The sequence below is a fragment of the Pelobates fuscus genome, chromosome 4 (assembly GCF_036172605.1).
Source record: "Pelobates fuscus isolate aPelFus1 chromosome 4, aPelFus1.pri, whole genome shotgun sequence".
NCBI classification, from domain to species: domain Eukaryota; kingdom Metazoa; phylum Chordata; class Amphibia; order Anura; family Pelobatidae; genus Pelobates; species Pelobates fuscus.
The window spans coordinates 392,078,520-392,094,427 of NC_086320.1; the positions used below are offsets into that span (position 1 = coordinate 392,078,520).

At 43.0% G+C, this 15,908-nt stretch overlaps 1 protein-coding gene across 7 annotated transcripts in view; it reads right to left on the reverse strand.

The window, feature by feature from the left end:
* Positions 1-664: 664 nt before the first annotated feature.
* Positions 665-15,908, reverse strand: part of SMARCD3 (SWI/SNF related, matrix associated, actin dependent regulator of chromatin, subfamily d, member 3) — a 205,263-nt gene continuing 190,019 nt past the window's right edge. For all 7 annotated transcript variants that reach the window (XM_063452963.1, XM_063452968.1, XM_063452962.1 and 4 more), the window contains exons 8-13: positions 15,251-15,412; positions 12,742-12,839; positions 5,684-5,819; positions 3,202-3,324; positions 1,379-1,480; positions 665-1,291 (exon numbers count right to left, since the gene is read on the reverse strand). In XM_063452963.1, the coding sequence (XP_063309033.1) occupies positions 1,238-1,291; positions 1,379-1,480; positions 3,202-3,324; positions 5,684-5,819; positions 12,742-12,839; positions 15,251-15,412 (675 nt within the window). In that variant the 3' untranslated portion in view covers positions 665-1,237. The remainder of the gene's footprint in view (positions 1,292-1,378; positions 1,481-3,201; positions 3,325-5,683; positions 5,820-12,741; positions 12,840-15,250; positions 15,413-15,908) is intronic.

Below are 15,908 nucleotides of genomic sequence, written 5' to 3' on the forward strand. Positions count from 1 at the left end.
CACAGAGGGTAATAACAGATCTGACAGCCTGGCACAGAGGGTAATAACAGATCTGACAGCCTGGCACAGAGGGTAATAACAGATCTGACAGCCTGGCACAGAGGGTAATAACAGATCTGACAGCCTGGCACACAGTGTAATAACAGATCTGACAGCCTGGCACACAGTGTAATAACAGATCTGACAGCCTGGCACAGAGGGTAATAACAGATCTGACAGCCTGGCACAGAGGGTAATAACAGATCTGACAGCCTGGCACAGAGGGTAATAACAGATCTGACAGCCTGGCACAGAGGGTAATAACAGATCTGACAGCCTGGCACAGAGTGTAATAACAGATCTGACAGCCTGGCGCAGAGGGTAATAACAGATCTGACAGCCTGGCGCAGAGGGTAATAACAGATCTGACAGCCTGGCACACAGTGTAATAACAGATCTGACAGCCTGGCACAGAGGGTAATAACAGATCTGACAGCCTGGCACAGAGTGTAATAACAGATCTGACAGCCTGGCACAGAGGGTAATAACAGATCTGACAGCCTGGCACAGAGTGTAATAACAGATCTGACAGCCTGGCGTAGAGTGTAATAACAGATCTGGCAGCCTGGCACAGAGGGTAATAACAGATCTGACAGCCTGGCACAGAGGGTAATAACAGATCTGGCAGCCTGGCACACAGTGTAATAACAGATCTGACAGCCTGGCACAGAGTGTAATAACAGATCTGACAGCCTGGCACAGAGTGTAATAACAGATCTGACAGCCTGGCACAGAGGGTAATAACAGATCTGGCAGCCTGGCACAGAGGGTAATAACAGATCTGACAGCCTGGCACAGAGGGTAATAACAGATCTGGCAGCCTGGCACAGAGGGTAATAACAGATCTGACAGCCTGGCGCAGAGCATTTTACGGTTTTGATAATCTGGAAAGAATACAATCTAACTATACACCAGTGAGGCCCAAAACAGATTGCAAATGGCAATGTGTTGGAATATGACGGCATATCTGTAGGATCTAAACTATTATACCCTTACTGTTTATTTCTAAAATGAAAGTGAAGATGAGGAGCAAAAAAAAGATAGAAATGAGAAAATAGAAAATGAGTGAATTGGTAGAATTCTTGATAGGAATCAGCACATCCCTGATCTAAACCAGACTGGGGCGATAACACTGAATGTAACAAGGTAATCTGACACAGACACATTGTGGACATTGATCGGTCACTGCCACCGATGATTACGTGTTCCGAACTCCAAGAGATTGCTCCAGTTCCTGTCTGCGCTGCTGGATCTATGAACAATGGGAGAAATTGAGACAATTTAATTCTCTGTTTATTTATAATGACATCGATAAGGACACAGAGCACTGACACCTCACCTTGCAGTAAAAGTATCGGCTAACGGCCTCCTGAGACCAGGGCTCCTGGTAGAAGTCAGCTCTTCTCTCCTGCTCTGGATTTCCCACCACATCAGTCATAATCTGGAAATAGAACGTCATTCCAATTAAAGCAGTAAACTAGAGACACGAACAATATGGAAAATGTGATTAAACTAAATAACATACTATAGCATAATCTGAAATTTGTTTTCAATAAATCTTGTATATTGTACTGAATGGCCTGTATATCTCCCAGTCTCTCTGTAATATACCGACTGGTCTCAGTGCTCAGTGTCAGACAGGTCTGTATATCCCTGTTAGTGACCATGTGATGGCAGAAGTCTCCCAGTCTCTCTGTAATATACTGACTGGTCTCTATGCTCGTTATCAGACAGGTCTGTATATCCCTGTTAGTGACCATGTGATGGCAGAAGTCTCCCAGTATCTCTGTAATATACTGACTGGTCTCAGTGCTCGGTATCAGACAGGTCTGTATATCCCTGTTAGTAACCATGTGATGTCAGGACTCTCCCAGTCTCTCTGCAATATACTGACTGGTCTCTATGCTCGTTATCAGACAGGTCTGTATATCCCTGTTAGTGACCATGTGATGGCAGAACTCTCCCAGTCTCTCGGTAATATACTGACTGGTCTCAGTGCTTGGTATCAGACAGGTCTGTATATCCCTGTTAGTGACCATGTGATGGCAGAAGTCTCCCAGTCTCTCTGTAATATACTGACTGGTCTCAGTGCTCGGTATCAGACAGGTCTGTATATCCCTGTTAGTGACCATGTGATGTCAGAAGTCTCCCAGTCTCTCTGTAATATACTGACTGGTCTCAGTGCTCGGTATCAGACAGGTCTGTATATCCCTGTTAGTGACCATGTGATGGCAGAGCTCTCCCAGTCTCTCTGCAATATACTGACTGGTTTTAGTGCTCGTTATCAGACAGGTCTGTATATCCCTGTTAGTGACCATGTGATGGCAGAAGTCTCCCAGTCTCTCTGTAATATACTGACTGGTCTCAGTTCTCGTTATCAGACAGGTCTGTATATCCCTGTTAGTGACCATGTGATGGCAGAACTCTCCCAGTCTCTCTGTAATATACTGACTGGTCTCAGTGCTCGTTATCAGACAGGTCTGTATTTCCCTGTTAGTGACCATGTGATGTCAGAACTCTCCCAGTATCTCTGTAATATACTGACTGGTCTCAGTGCTTGGTATCAAAGGTCTGTATATCCCTGTTAGTGACCATGTGATGGCAGAAGTCTCCCAGTCTCTCTGTAATATACTGACTGGTCTCAGTGCTCGTCATCAGACAGGTCTGTATATCCCTGTTAGTGACCATGTGATGTCAGAACTCTCCCAGTCTCTCTGTAATATACTGACTGGTCTCAGTGCTCGGTATCAGACAGGTCTGTATATCCCTGTTAGTAACCATGTGATGTCAGGACTCTCCCAGTCTCTCTGTAATATACTGACTGGTCTCAGTGCTCGGTATCAGACAGGTCTGTATATCCTTATTAGTAACCATGTGATGTCAGAACTCTCCCAGTCTCTCTGTAATATACTGACTGGTCTCAGTGCTCGGTATCAGACAGGTCTGTATATCCCTGTTAGTGACCATGTGATGGCAGAACTCTCCCAGTCTCTCTGTAATATACTGACTGGTCTCAGTGCTCGGTATCAGACAGGTCTGTATATCCCTGTTAGTGACCATGTGATGGCAGAACTCTCCCAGTCTCTCTGTAATATACGGACTGGTCTCAGTGCTCGGTATTAGACAGACAGACTAGTGATGTAAATATACAAACAATCTCACCTTGAGGTCTCTGCTCTGAGATAGCAGCCAGTCCTGTATATATCCTTTGGGGTCCCGGGAAAAGCTTAACATAAAATCCCTCTGGATTTTTAGTTGATTAATCGATTCAATAGTCTCATGTATCTGGAGAGGAAGAGAAACGTGTCAGCTATGTTTATTCTTTAAACTTGGAATTGGAGTTCCTTAAAATCTAAATACAATTTGCAAGCTGTAACTATAGGTTAGAATTTCTCTAGAGCTGCTTTGTTTGCTGTGTTTTCAATTTGCGAGAGTTTGAATTTTAGTAAAAAGACCCCCACGCATCTTGTGTACTGAAAAATTGCTCACTGAATATTAGATTTGAGTGAAATGTTTGACTCTCTGGAACCCACAGGAGGGGGACCTGCTCTCTGTATGTTGTTTCCCTGTGTTGATACTGACAGTGACCATTTAATAAAATAAACTGAATTATGAGTGGTGTCTGTTACTAAGGGAGCAAGGCAAGGTTGTCCGATATTTCCCGTGTGGTTTATGACAGACAGAGTCATTGATCCCATGCACCATAAACAGACAAATAAAAGATCTGCAGATGAGGGAAAGAGAAGAAACCCTGCGCTTGTACATCACTTGGGATTCACCCTAAGGGGATTTAGGGACTCCAAGATAGACTTGGCTGCCCAGCTCGTGACTTTTGTTTTTATCTTGCTCTGCACCCTTGTATGCTGTAAGGTAAGCATGTCAAACTCACAGGCCAACAAGTTTTAAGTTTATGTGGGTAGCAAAAAAAAAAACAAAAAAAAAAAAACATCAGTTTTCATAGAAATGGATGTTTATTTCTAGGTATAGTATAAAAAAGTTGCCTAACTGAAACCCTATGACCGTGAGGACGTCCAGTGTCAAAGTAAAAAAAAGAGCACATTGATTTTAAGGAGACGCACATTTGCATCTAACCAATGTTTCAGTCCAACTGCCTTGACATATTAAGAAATGTTTGGTAATGGGACTGAAATGGTGAATGTTTGTTGTTGCACAGCTCCAAAATAAACAAGATAACATCATTTGTTTTTTAAAGTCCTATGAGTGTGATGTGCACTTTGGCTAAGATCATCAAACTTGACGATCTCAGCCAATCCAATGCTTTCCCACAGGAAAGCATAGTGAGGCTATTGTGCATGTGTGACAAAAAGCTGCGGCACTGGTACTGCGAGCAGGAGGGAAGGGGGAGTGGCTGGCACTGCAAGCAGGAGGGAAGGGGGAGTGGCTGGCACTGCAAGCAGGAGGGAAGGGGGAGTGGCTGGCACTGCAAGCAGGAGGGAAGGGGGAGTGGCTGGCACTGCAAGCAGGAGGGAAGGGGGAGTGGCTGGCACTGCAAGCAGGAGGGAAGGGGGAGTGGCTGGCACTGCGAGCAGGAGGGAAGGGGGAGTGGCTGGTAGGCTGGTACTGCGAGCAGGAGGGAAGGGGGAGTGGCTGGCACTGTAAGCAGGAGGGAAGGGGGAGTGGCTGGTAGGCTGGTACTGCGAGCAGGAGGGAAGGGGGAGTGGCTGGCACTGTAAGCAGGAGGGAAGGGGGAGTGGCTGGTAGGCTGGTACTGCAGGCAGGAGGGAAGGGGGAGTGGCTGGCACTGTAAGCAGGAGGGAAGGGGGAGTGGCTGGTAGGCTGGTACTGCGAGCAGGAGGGAAGGGGGAGTGGCTGGCACTGCGAGCAGGAGGGAAGGGGGAGTGGATGGCACTGCAAGCAGGAGGTGGAAGGGGGAGTGGTTTGCACTGCATTCACGAGGGTTAGGGGGTGTGGCTGGCACTGCATGCACGAGGGAAGGGGGAGTGGCTGGCCTGCGGGAGCACACTCTGTGCACTGTAGAGCCGCGCAGCCGGTGTGGATTAATGCTTGGCGGTCTTGTGGGAGAACATGATCGTGGCACCAGTCGTGTGGCTGGTCGCAGCCACACAGCACAAAATGGCTCCAGGGCAGGCGAGCCGCAAATATATTAATTAATTAAATTTGACATGCTTGCTGTAAGGGAAATGCACTGTAGATTTGTGGAGTTTCTGTTGAGTAATTTCACCCCTTAGACTCTTACAGTGAATTTTCTGAAAATCAACCTGCAGGTAAGTCCACTGAAAAGCCCCAATAACAGACCCAATGCAGAAAAAAAAAGAAAGTACAATTCTGGTATGTAGGCAGTGAATAGGCCAAGTTACTGGTAATGGAGCAACATACAGAGACAATAAAAGTGGCCTTATACTCTAATGTGAAAACACGCATTTAAAACACACTAAATGATATTTGAAGTGCAAAAAATGGAATTTGTTTAGGAATGTTTCTGATACTGGATCTTAATGGATCAGATTTCCTTGTCTTGGATGAAATTGAGGACATTCAAGCGGTGACATGTCTTTATCTAACCTCCATATTTCCCAGTTATAGAGGAATTGACAACTGCATTTTGAGACATTTTTGACACCTGATAATTTGATTCCCTAGTATTTTGCCTTGGCTTGTGTACCTTATTGTCCAAAGCAGATATCTCCTGCTGATTGGCTGTGGACAGCAAGAAGCTGCTCATCTGGCTTTTCAGAGGATCTTCTACTTCAACGTCGATATCATAACAGGCGGTTTTCTTCTGGTCTGTTGGGTCAACACTGCAAGGCAAGGGGTTTGAACTACTATGAGCTCACCGTAATTACCATAGAATAGACTATAAGCCCAGAGTCCATGGCCACTTCTCTAAAGACCTCGCAGAGGGTAAATTGCTACACATTGTTTTATTACTTGGTGCCCAGTTGGACAGATCCAGGAGAGAACCAATCCTCAGCCATGCTTTGCTACTACGTGATGAGGGCAAATTTTGTGGAGACTGGTGGCTGAATCTTAATGGAGAATTGTTTATCCTTTGTACAGTCCTGTTAAAAATTTCACCAATGAACTGTATGTTCCTCGCACAAGCTGATAGACTGGCATTATACTGTGCTGCTAATACGAGAGTTTGTTATGGTTCCACGTTCTTCAAGTTTCATATTGTCTGCCTACAACGTCCATTTACAAATAAATAGAAACATGGTTTGCACACCAGTCACCAAAACAACTTTAATACATTTGATGATAGGTCTTGACCTCATCAATATGCTGCTTTTTGTATAATCAAATATTTATAGTTTTTTGCACCAAAAACCGTTTTGCAGAACCAGAAGCCTCTGCCTTTAGCCATGTCCTCTCCTTCCTGAAAGGCTTCCTTATCAGTGTATGTTCATGCTGCGTTTCCTCACATTCACAGCTTATTCGTTTAGCTAAATGTGGAAAAACTACCTCCATAGCCACTGTTGTGATGCTTGGTACAGTATTATTTTTAATATTCAGAGAACAATATGGAGGATGAGACTGGCTGGAGTTTTCAATTTGGAATATTGCTTTAAACATTTCTGGACAAAGTTCAAAGTAGTCTCAGGAAAACCTGAGAAATTAACCCCTTAACCCCTTAATGACACATGACATGTGTGACATGTCATGGTTCTCTTTTATTCCAGAAGTTTGGTCCTTAAGGGGTTAAGGACCAAACTTCTGGAATAAAAGGGAATCATGACATGTCACACATGTCCTTAAGGGGTTAAACAGAAACATCCTCAGGGCTTGAGTCCTGCAGGAACACATGGGAGCGGCGTTCCTGCATTTTTTCCAAAGCAGGAACGTCGTTCCCGCTAGTAGTCCTGCAGGACCTGCCCTGCTACCTGCACACAGGGGCCCAGCACACTCTGTGTTACCTCTCCAGCTGCTCTGTGTCTCACATTTGCAAGACCCGCGGCTGTCAGAGCGTTGCCCGCACATCACGCAGTCGAGTCTTGCGAGATTTAGACAGAGCTGGAGAGGAAAACAGAGTGTGCTTTGCCCCCGTGTGCAGCGGCTGGCTCCCTCCACCATCATTACACATACAATCATCACACATACACACACACACACACACACTCTGCACTTACTACAAACACACTGCACTTACTACAAAGTGTGTATAATGAATGCAGTGTGTGTAGTGTGTAGTGTGAATGTAGTGTGTTTGTAATGAGTGCAGAGTGTGTATAGTGAATATAGTGTGTTTGTAATGAGTGCAGAGGGTGTATAGTGAATGTAGTGTGTTTGTAGTAAGTGCAGAGTGTGTATAGTGAATGTAGTGTGTTTGTAGTAAGTGCAGAGTGTGTATAGTGAATGTAGTGTGTTTGCACTTACTACAAACACACTACATTCACTACACACACTCTGCACTTCCTACAAACACACTACATTCACTATACACACTCTACATTCATTATACACACTTTGTAAGTGCAGAGTGTGGTAAGTGCAAACACACTACATTCACTATACACACTCTGCACTTACTACAGAGTGTGTATAATGAATGTACAGTGTGTATAGTGAATGTAGTGTGTTTGTAGTAAGTGCAGAGTGTGTATAGTGAAAGTAGTGTGTTTGTAGTAAGTGCAGAGTGTGTATAGTGAATGTAGAGTGTGCATAGTGAATGTAGTGTGTTTGTAGTAAGTGCAGAGTGTGTATAGTGAATGTAGAGTGTGCATAGTGAATGTAGTGTGTTTGTAATGAGTGCAGAGGGTGTATAGTGAATGTAGTGTGTTTGTAGTAAGTGCAGAGTGTGTATAGTGAATGCAGTGTGTTTGTAGTAAGTGCAGAGTGTGTATAGTGAATGTAGTGTGTTTGTAGTAAGTGCAGAGTGTGTATAGTGAATGTAGTGTGTTTGCACTTACTACACTCTGCACTTACAGAGTGTGTATAATGAATGTAGAGTGTGCATAGTGAATGTAGTGTGTTTGTAGTAAGTGCAGGGTGTGTATAGTGAATGTAGAGTGTGTATAGTGAATGTAGTGTTTTGTAGTAAGTGCAGAGTGTGTATAGTGAATGTAGTGTGTTTGTAGTAAGTGCAAACACACTACATTCACTATAAACACTCTGCACTCATTACAAACACACTACATTCACTATAAACACTCTGTACTCATTACAAACACACTACATACACTGCATTAATTATACACATTCTGCATTCACTACAAACACACTACATTCATTATACACACCCTGCACTGCATTATATGCATAGGAGTGTACTTTTTTTTTTTTAAAGGGGAGATGGAGGAGATAATCTAGGGTGAGTTTCCACACCTTTTTTCCCCAGGGCTTGGTTAAAGAATATAGAAAATCATAGAAGAAAAAGATAGATATTTAAAGTAATCACAACTAACACCAGTATTGGTGAATTAAAGGTCAATTCACCTATTCAACCAAGTAATCAATGAGAACAAATTCCCATTTCCCTTATTCCCATGCAAGTTATTTCTTATTCTACCGGCAGTCTGAGAAAGATATACCTTAGTAAGTTAAGGAATATTATGAATACTTATTTTATCAGTTCAACATACAGTCTATATATAGATATATATTCAAGTTAGAAGGAACCTTTAATTATATAAGTTTATGTTTTATATCAATAGGGTTAAAGAAAGTTGTGGCCAATCATTGCATAAGGTCATATATCAGGTTACTGTAACTACATTTTATTGGCTTAGATTTGGCAGGACTGGTTGATATTTCAACAGATTGACAAACCAACAATAGTTTCTTTAGCTCAAGTGGCGCCATATTGTTGGTTCTGCGTGCTGGGTTCTGCTGGGTTCTTTGTATCTGTTTTATTGTCGTTTCCTGATAAACTTTTAGATGAAAAGAGGTTTAATGCTGACCCTTTGGCTTGTCAAGTAAATTAATTGACTTGAAATGATATATGGTGTAGCAAATTGATTATAATTTTATATTTTTTCGATTTGGGTTTTATAGTGTGTATTATAAAAATTATATATATTTTAAGCAAAATCTTTCCCATTTGCGGTTCACAAGTGTTTATATCACCGCCTAAAATAGAGACCTACATGGTCCCTGAAGGCTCTATGTGTGTGTGAATATCTATATTCCATACATAGAAAACCTTAAATAACCCAACATCACACTCCCTCTTTTCACTAAGAAACTTCCTTATTAGACACATTCTGAGTATGTACTTAGCTCAACCAATGAGAGGTCCGTGTGGTAGAACTGCTACTCCCGAGATTTCTATACCTTTAGAATGACAAGGCATCATGGAAGCTATAGCTTTACAACATCTACCTATTTGGGCACCCCTGATGTAGACTGTATTTTTTCTTTCTTTTATAAATGAAAAATTTAACACCTCCACAGGTTTCAATTGGACAACCAATTTGGGGTTTTCTTGCACTTTTTAAAATGTATTAATTTAATATTTGTTTTATTACTGGAGAAGCCCATCAACTTTCTTCAATGACTTGGTTCATATTGACAGTGATTGTAATTTACCAAAGAATCATGAATATTTATTGCAGACCCAAAGTGCAACACAATGTACAGTGAAGGAATTGGAGCTGCCTATTCTATGATAGATACAACGTATTTAATTTCCCCAATTAACTGGAAATCTTGGAGATTTACTCACCAACGAGAGGAAGTGGCTTTGAACCTTCTAGTGAACATTCTCAGTGCAGATAAACTTACTAAGGAAATAACAGTGACCTCACCTCACACAGGTATTTATAAGAATTGATCTCTGCAGTTAAACTGTTAGAAAGAGAAAATCTCAACATGGGCTAAACCACATCCCTACCGTCTTGGGAGAGATCAAACCACCACAATATCATCTTGGGATAGATCAAACCACCACAATATTGTCTTGGGATAGATCTAACCACCGCACTATTGTCTTGGGAGAGATCAAACCACCACAATATAATCTTGGGATAGATCCAACCACCACAATATCATCTTGGGAGAGATCTAACCACCACAATATAATCTTGGGAGAGATCAAACCACCACAATATTGTCTTGGGATAGATCAAACCACCACAATATAATCTTGGGATAGATCTAACCACCGCACTATTGTCTTGGGATAGATCAAACCACCACAATATCATCTTGGGAGAGATCAAACCACCGCAATATAATCTTGGGATAGATCAAACCACCACAATGTTGTCTTGAGATAGATCAAACCACCACAATATAATCTTGGGATAGATCAAACCAGCACAATATTGTATTGGAATAGATCAAACCAGCACAATATTGTCTTGGGATAGATCAAACCAGCACAATATTGTCTTGGGATAGATCAAACCAGCACAATATTGTCTTGGGATAGATCAAACCAACACAATATTGTATTGGAATAGATCAAACCAGCACAATATTGTCTTGGGATAGATCAAACCAGCACAATATTGTCTTGGGATAGATCAAACCAGCACAATATTGTCTTGGGATAGATCAAACCAGTACAATATTGTCTTGGGATAGATCAAACCAGCACAATATTGTCTTAGGATAGATCAAACCACCACAATATCATATTGGGAGAGATCAAACCACCACAATATTGTCTTGGGATAGATCAAACCACCACAATATAATCTTGGGATAGATCAAACCACCACAATATAATATTGGGATAGATCAAATCATTGCACTATTGTCTTAAGATAGATCTAACCAGCACAATATAATCTTGGGATAGATCAAATCATCGCACTATTGTCTTAGGATAGATCTAACCACCACAATATAATCTTAGGATAGATCAAATCATAACACTATTGTCTTAGGATAGATCAAGCCACCACAATATCATATTGGGAGAGATCAAACCACCACAATATTGTCTTGGGATAGATCAAACCAACACAATATAATATTGGGATAGATCAAACCAGCACAATATAATCTTGGGATAGATCAAACCACTGCAATATAATCTTGGGATAGATCTAACCACCGCACTATTGTCTTGGGATAGATCAAACCACCACAATATCATCTTGGGAGAGATCAAACCACCACAATATTGTCTTAGGATAGATCAAACCACCACAATATTGTCTTGGGATAGATCAAACCACCGCACTATTGTCTTGGGATAGATCAAACCACCACAATATCATCTTGGGAGAGATCAAACCACCACAATATTGTCTTAGGATAGATCAAACCACCACAATATTGTCTTGGGATAGATCAAACCACCACAATATTGTCTTAGGATAGACCAAACCACCACAATATAATCTTGGGATAGAGCAAACCAGCACAATATAATCTTGGGATAGATCAAACCACTGCAATATAATCTTGGGATAGATCTAACCACCGCACTATTGTCTTGGGATAGATCAAACCACCACAATATCATATTGGGAGAGATCAAACCACCACAATATTGTCTTGGGATAGATCAAACCACCACAATATAATCTTGGGATAGATCAAACCACCGCAATATAATCTTGGGATAGATCAAACCACCACAATATAATCTTGGGATAGATCAAATCATCGCACTATTGTCTTAGGATAGATCTAACAACCACAATATAATCTTAGGATAGATCAAATCACAACACTATTGTCTTAGGATAGATCAAACCACCACAATATCATATTGGGAGAGATCAAACCACCACAATATTGTCTTGGGATAGATCAAACCAACACAATATAATCTTGGGATAGATCAAACCAGCACAATATAATCTTGGGATAGATCAAACCATTGCAATATAATCTTGGGAGAGATCAAACCACCACAATATTGTCTTAGGATAGATCAAACCACCACAATATTGTCTTGGGATAGATCAAACCACCACAATATTGTCTTAGGATAGACCAAACCACCACAATATAATCTTGGGATAGAGCAAACCACCGCACTATTGTCTTAGGATAGATCAAACCACCACAATATCATCTTGGGAGAGATCAAACCACCACAATATTGTCTTAGGATAGATCAAATCATCGCAATATTGTCTTGGGATAGATCAAATCATCACACTATTGTCTTAGGATAGATCAAACCAGCACAATATAATCTTGGGATAGATCAAACCAGCACAATATAATCTTGGGATAGATCAAACCACTGCAATATAATCTTGGGATAGATCAAACCAGCACAATATTGTCTTGGGATAGATCAAACCAGCACAATATAATCTTGGGATAGATCAAACCAGCACAATATAATCTTGGGATAGATCAAACCAGCACAATATTGTCTTGGGATAGATCAAATCATTGCAATATTGTCTTCAGATAGATCAAACCACCAGAATAATGTCTTAGGATAAACCAATCCCCTTGATATTCTTTGAGGCAAACCAATCTATTTTAGTAATCCCCTGAGATGAGCTAACCCACCTGCTGAAACTCATCTGCATTGTCATGAGACCTGTCTGTCTTTACTGCTTCAAGCTAAAACCAAGCACTCTCTTTGGAGCAGTGTTTACTAGGTTTTTCCCCCATCGGTCAGGCATATGGAGAAATGTGGCTGGTCCCCTATGTGCTTCCTAGGGGCTAGGGTGAGATTACAAAGTAGATGGCTGGCTTCTTGACTTCATCTGGTGGAACATGAAGAGATCACATAGCATGTGGCTGGCGCTCCCTAGTGGCTATGTGGAGATTGCACACCTAACATGATTTGATCATTCAACTTACCTGATAATGTGATTAATTACAATTGGATCTGGAGGAAGCAACAAGTTTGTCAACCTTTGTGGGATCTCAGAAAACTTTAATCGCGGACAGTCAAATATCTAAAAGCAGAAACAAGGGACTTGTATTGGTTTCTCTTTCATACTTAATGTAACACATTTCAAAACTGGATTTCATGACAAAAACAAAAACAAAAACCCAGTGTAAATAAACAATGGCTGTTCTACCATACCTTGTTATGGACTGCTCTCTAATACCCTGCTATAGGGGTGCTCTCTAATACCCTGTTATAGGGGTGCTCTCTAATACCCTGCTATAGGGGTGCTCTGCAATACCCTGCTATAGGGGTGCTCTGCAATACCCTGCTATAGGGGTGCTCTGCAATACCCTGCTATAGGGGTGCTCTGCAATACCCTGCTATAGGGGTGCTCTGCAATACCCTGCTATAGGGGTGCTCTGCAATACCCTGCTATAGGGGTGCTCTGCAATACCCTGCTATAGGGGTGCTCTGCAATACCCTGCTATAGGGGTGCTCTGCAATACCCTGCTATAGGGGTGCTCTGCAATACCCTGCTATAGGGGTGCTCTGCAATACCCTGCTATAGGGGTGCTCTGCAATACCCTGTTATAGGGGTGCTCTCTAATACCCTGCTATAGGGGTGCTCTGCAATACCCTGCTATAGGGGTGCTCTGCAATACCCTGCTATAGGGGTGCTCTGCAATACCCTGCTATAGGGGTGCTCTGCAATACCCTGCTATAGGGGTGCTCTGCAATACCCTGCTATAGGGGTGCTCTGCAATACCCTGCTATAGGGGTGCTCTGCAATACCCTGCTATAGGGGTGCTCTGCAATACCCTGCTATAGGGGTGCTCTGCAATACCCTGCTATAGGGGTGCTCTGCAATACCCTGCTATAGGGGTGCTCTGCAATACCCTGCTATAGGGGTGCTCTGCAATACCCTGCTATAGGGGTGCTCTGCAATACCCTGCTATAGGGGTGCTCTGCAATACCCTGCTATAGGGGTGCTCTGCAATACCCTGCTATAGGGGTGCTCTGCAATACCCTGCTATAGGGGTGCTCTGCAATACCCTGCTATAGGGGTGCTCTGCAATACCCTGCTATAGGGGTGCTCTGCAATACCCTGTTATAGGGGTGCTCTGCAATACCCTGCTATAGGGGTGCTCTGCAATACCCTGCTATAGGGGTGCTCTGCAATACCCTGCTATAGGGGTGCTCTGCAATACCCTGCTATAGGGGTGCTCTCTAATACCCTGTTATAGGGGTGCTCTGCAATACCCTGCTATAGGGGTGCTCTGCAATACCCTGCTATAGGGGTGCTCTGCAATACCCTGCTATAGGGGTGCTCTGCAATACCCTGCTATAGGGGTGCTCTGCAATACCCTGCTATAGGGGTGCTCTGCAATACTATGTTATAGGGGTGCTCTGCAATACCCTGCTATAGGGGTGCTCTGCAATACCCTGCTATAGGGGTGCTCTGCAATACCCTGCTATAGGGGTGCTCTGCAATACCCTGCTATAGGGGTGCTCTGCAATACCCTGCTATAGGGGTGCTCTGCAATACCCTGCTATAGGGGTGCTCTGCAATACCCTGCTATAGGGGTGCTCTGCAATACCCTGCTATAGGGGTGCTCTGCAATACCCTGCTATAGGGGTGCTCTGCAATACCCTGCTATAGGGGTGCTCTGCAATACCCTGCTATAGGGGTGCTCTGCAATACCCTGCTATAGGGGTGCTCTGCAATACCCTGCTATAGGGGTGCTCTGCAATACCCTGCTATAGGGGTGCTCTGCAATACCCTGCTATAGGGGTGCTCTGCAATACCCTGCTATAGGGGTGCTCTGCAATACCCTGCTATAGGGGTGCTCTGCAATACCCTGCTATAGGGGTGCTCTGCAATACCCTGCTATAGGGGTGCTCTGCAATACCCTGTTACAGGGGTGCTCTGCAATACCCTGCTATAGGGGTGCTCTGCAATACTCTGTTACGGTGGTCACTGTAATACATGCTGTAGGTTATTGAGATACACTACAATACTGAATCCTCTTATATTCTGCATATTACTGTGGATTTCGGTAGGCCCCCCTTCTTAAAATAGCCTAACTACCATCCCTCATTTACGTCCCTATTATTACCCCATTTCTTCATTCTTACATCTTCATGTCAAGTAATGGCTACAAGTTACACTGGCATTATTTCACTTCTAATTAACCCCCTTCCATACCAACACAGATCACATAATGTGCTTGCTAACAAACCCTCCCAGTTATCTCCCTACACCTTCCCTCGGCACTCAGCTCTGGTACAGCGGCCATGTTGTATAGTAGAAGATGGAGGGATATAACCTCAGATATTTCAAAGTCAAAACCATGCGCCGTTTACACAACAGCAAGCATAACAGCACAGAGGGAGTGTCAAGGGAAATGCCAAACCAGGGTAAGGGACTGTCTTATAACCATCACCTCTACAGGCACACACTCTGCATTCACTAACCTGCTGGAAATACTTATCGCCGCTGATATACTCCTTGTCATGACAGTCTTGAAGTTTGTTGGTTTTTATATATTGCCAAAGAGCCTGAATAATCACTGCTCGCGTCTGAGTGTGAATCCCCAAGAGGCGGGCCAGGCGAGGGTCAAGCTTAAACTGTGGTGGCTGTGTGACAAAGAGATAATATGTGAACGTGCAAGATAACTTTAATGGGGGACCCTCAAGGCATCAATACACCTGATAATCCAGCACTAGGATCAGAGCGGTTATCTGATAATCCAGCACTAGGATCAGAGCGGTTATCTGATAATCCAGCACTAGGATCAGAGTGGTTATCGGATAATCTAGCACTAGGATCAGAGCGGTTATCTGATAATCCAGCATTAGGATCAGAGCGGTTATCTGATAATCCAGCACTAGGATCAGAGTGGTTATCTGATAATCCAGCACTAGGATCAGAGTGGTTATCGGATAATCCAGCACTAGGATCAGAGCGGTTATCTGATAATCCAGCATTAGGATCAGAGCGGTTATCTGATAATCCAGCATTAGGGGCAGAGCGGTTATCTGATAATCCAGCATTAGGGGCAGAGCGGTTATCTGATAATCCAGCATTAGGGGCAGAGCGGTTATCTGATAATCCAGCATTAGGATCAGAGCG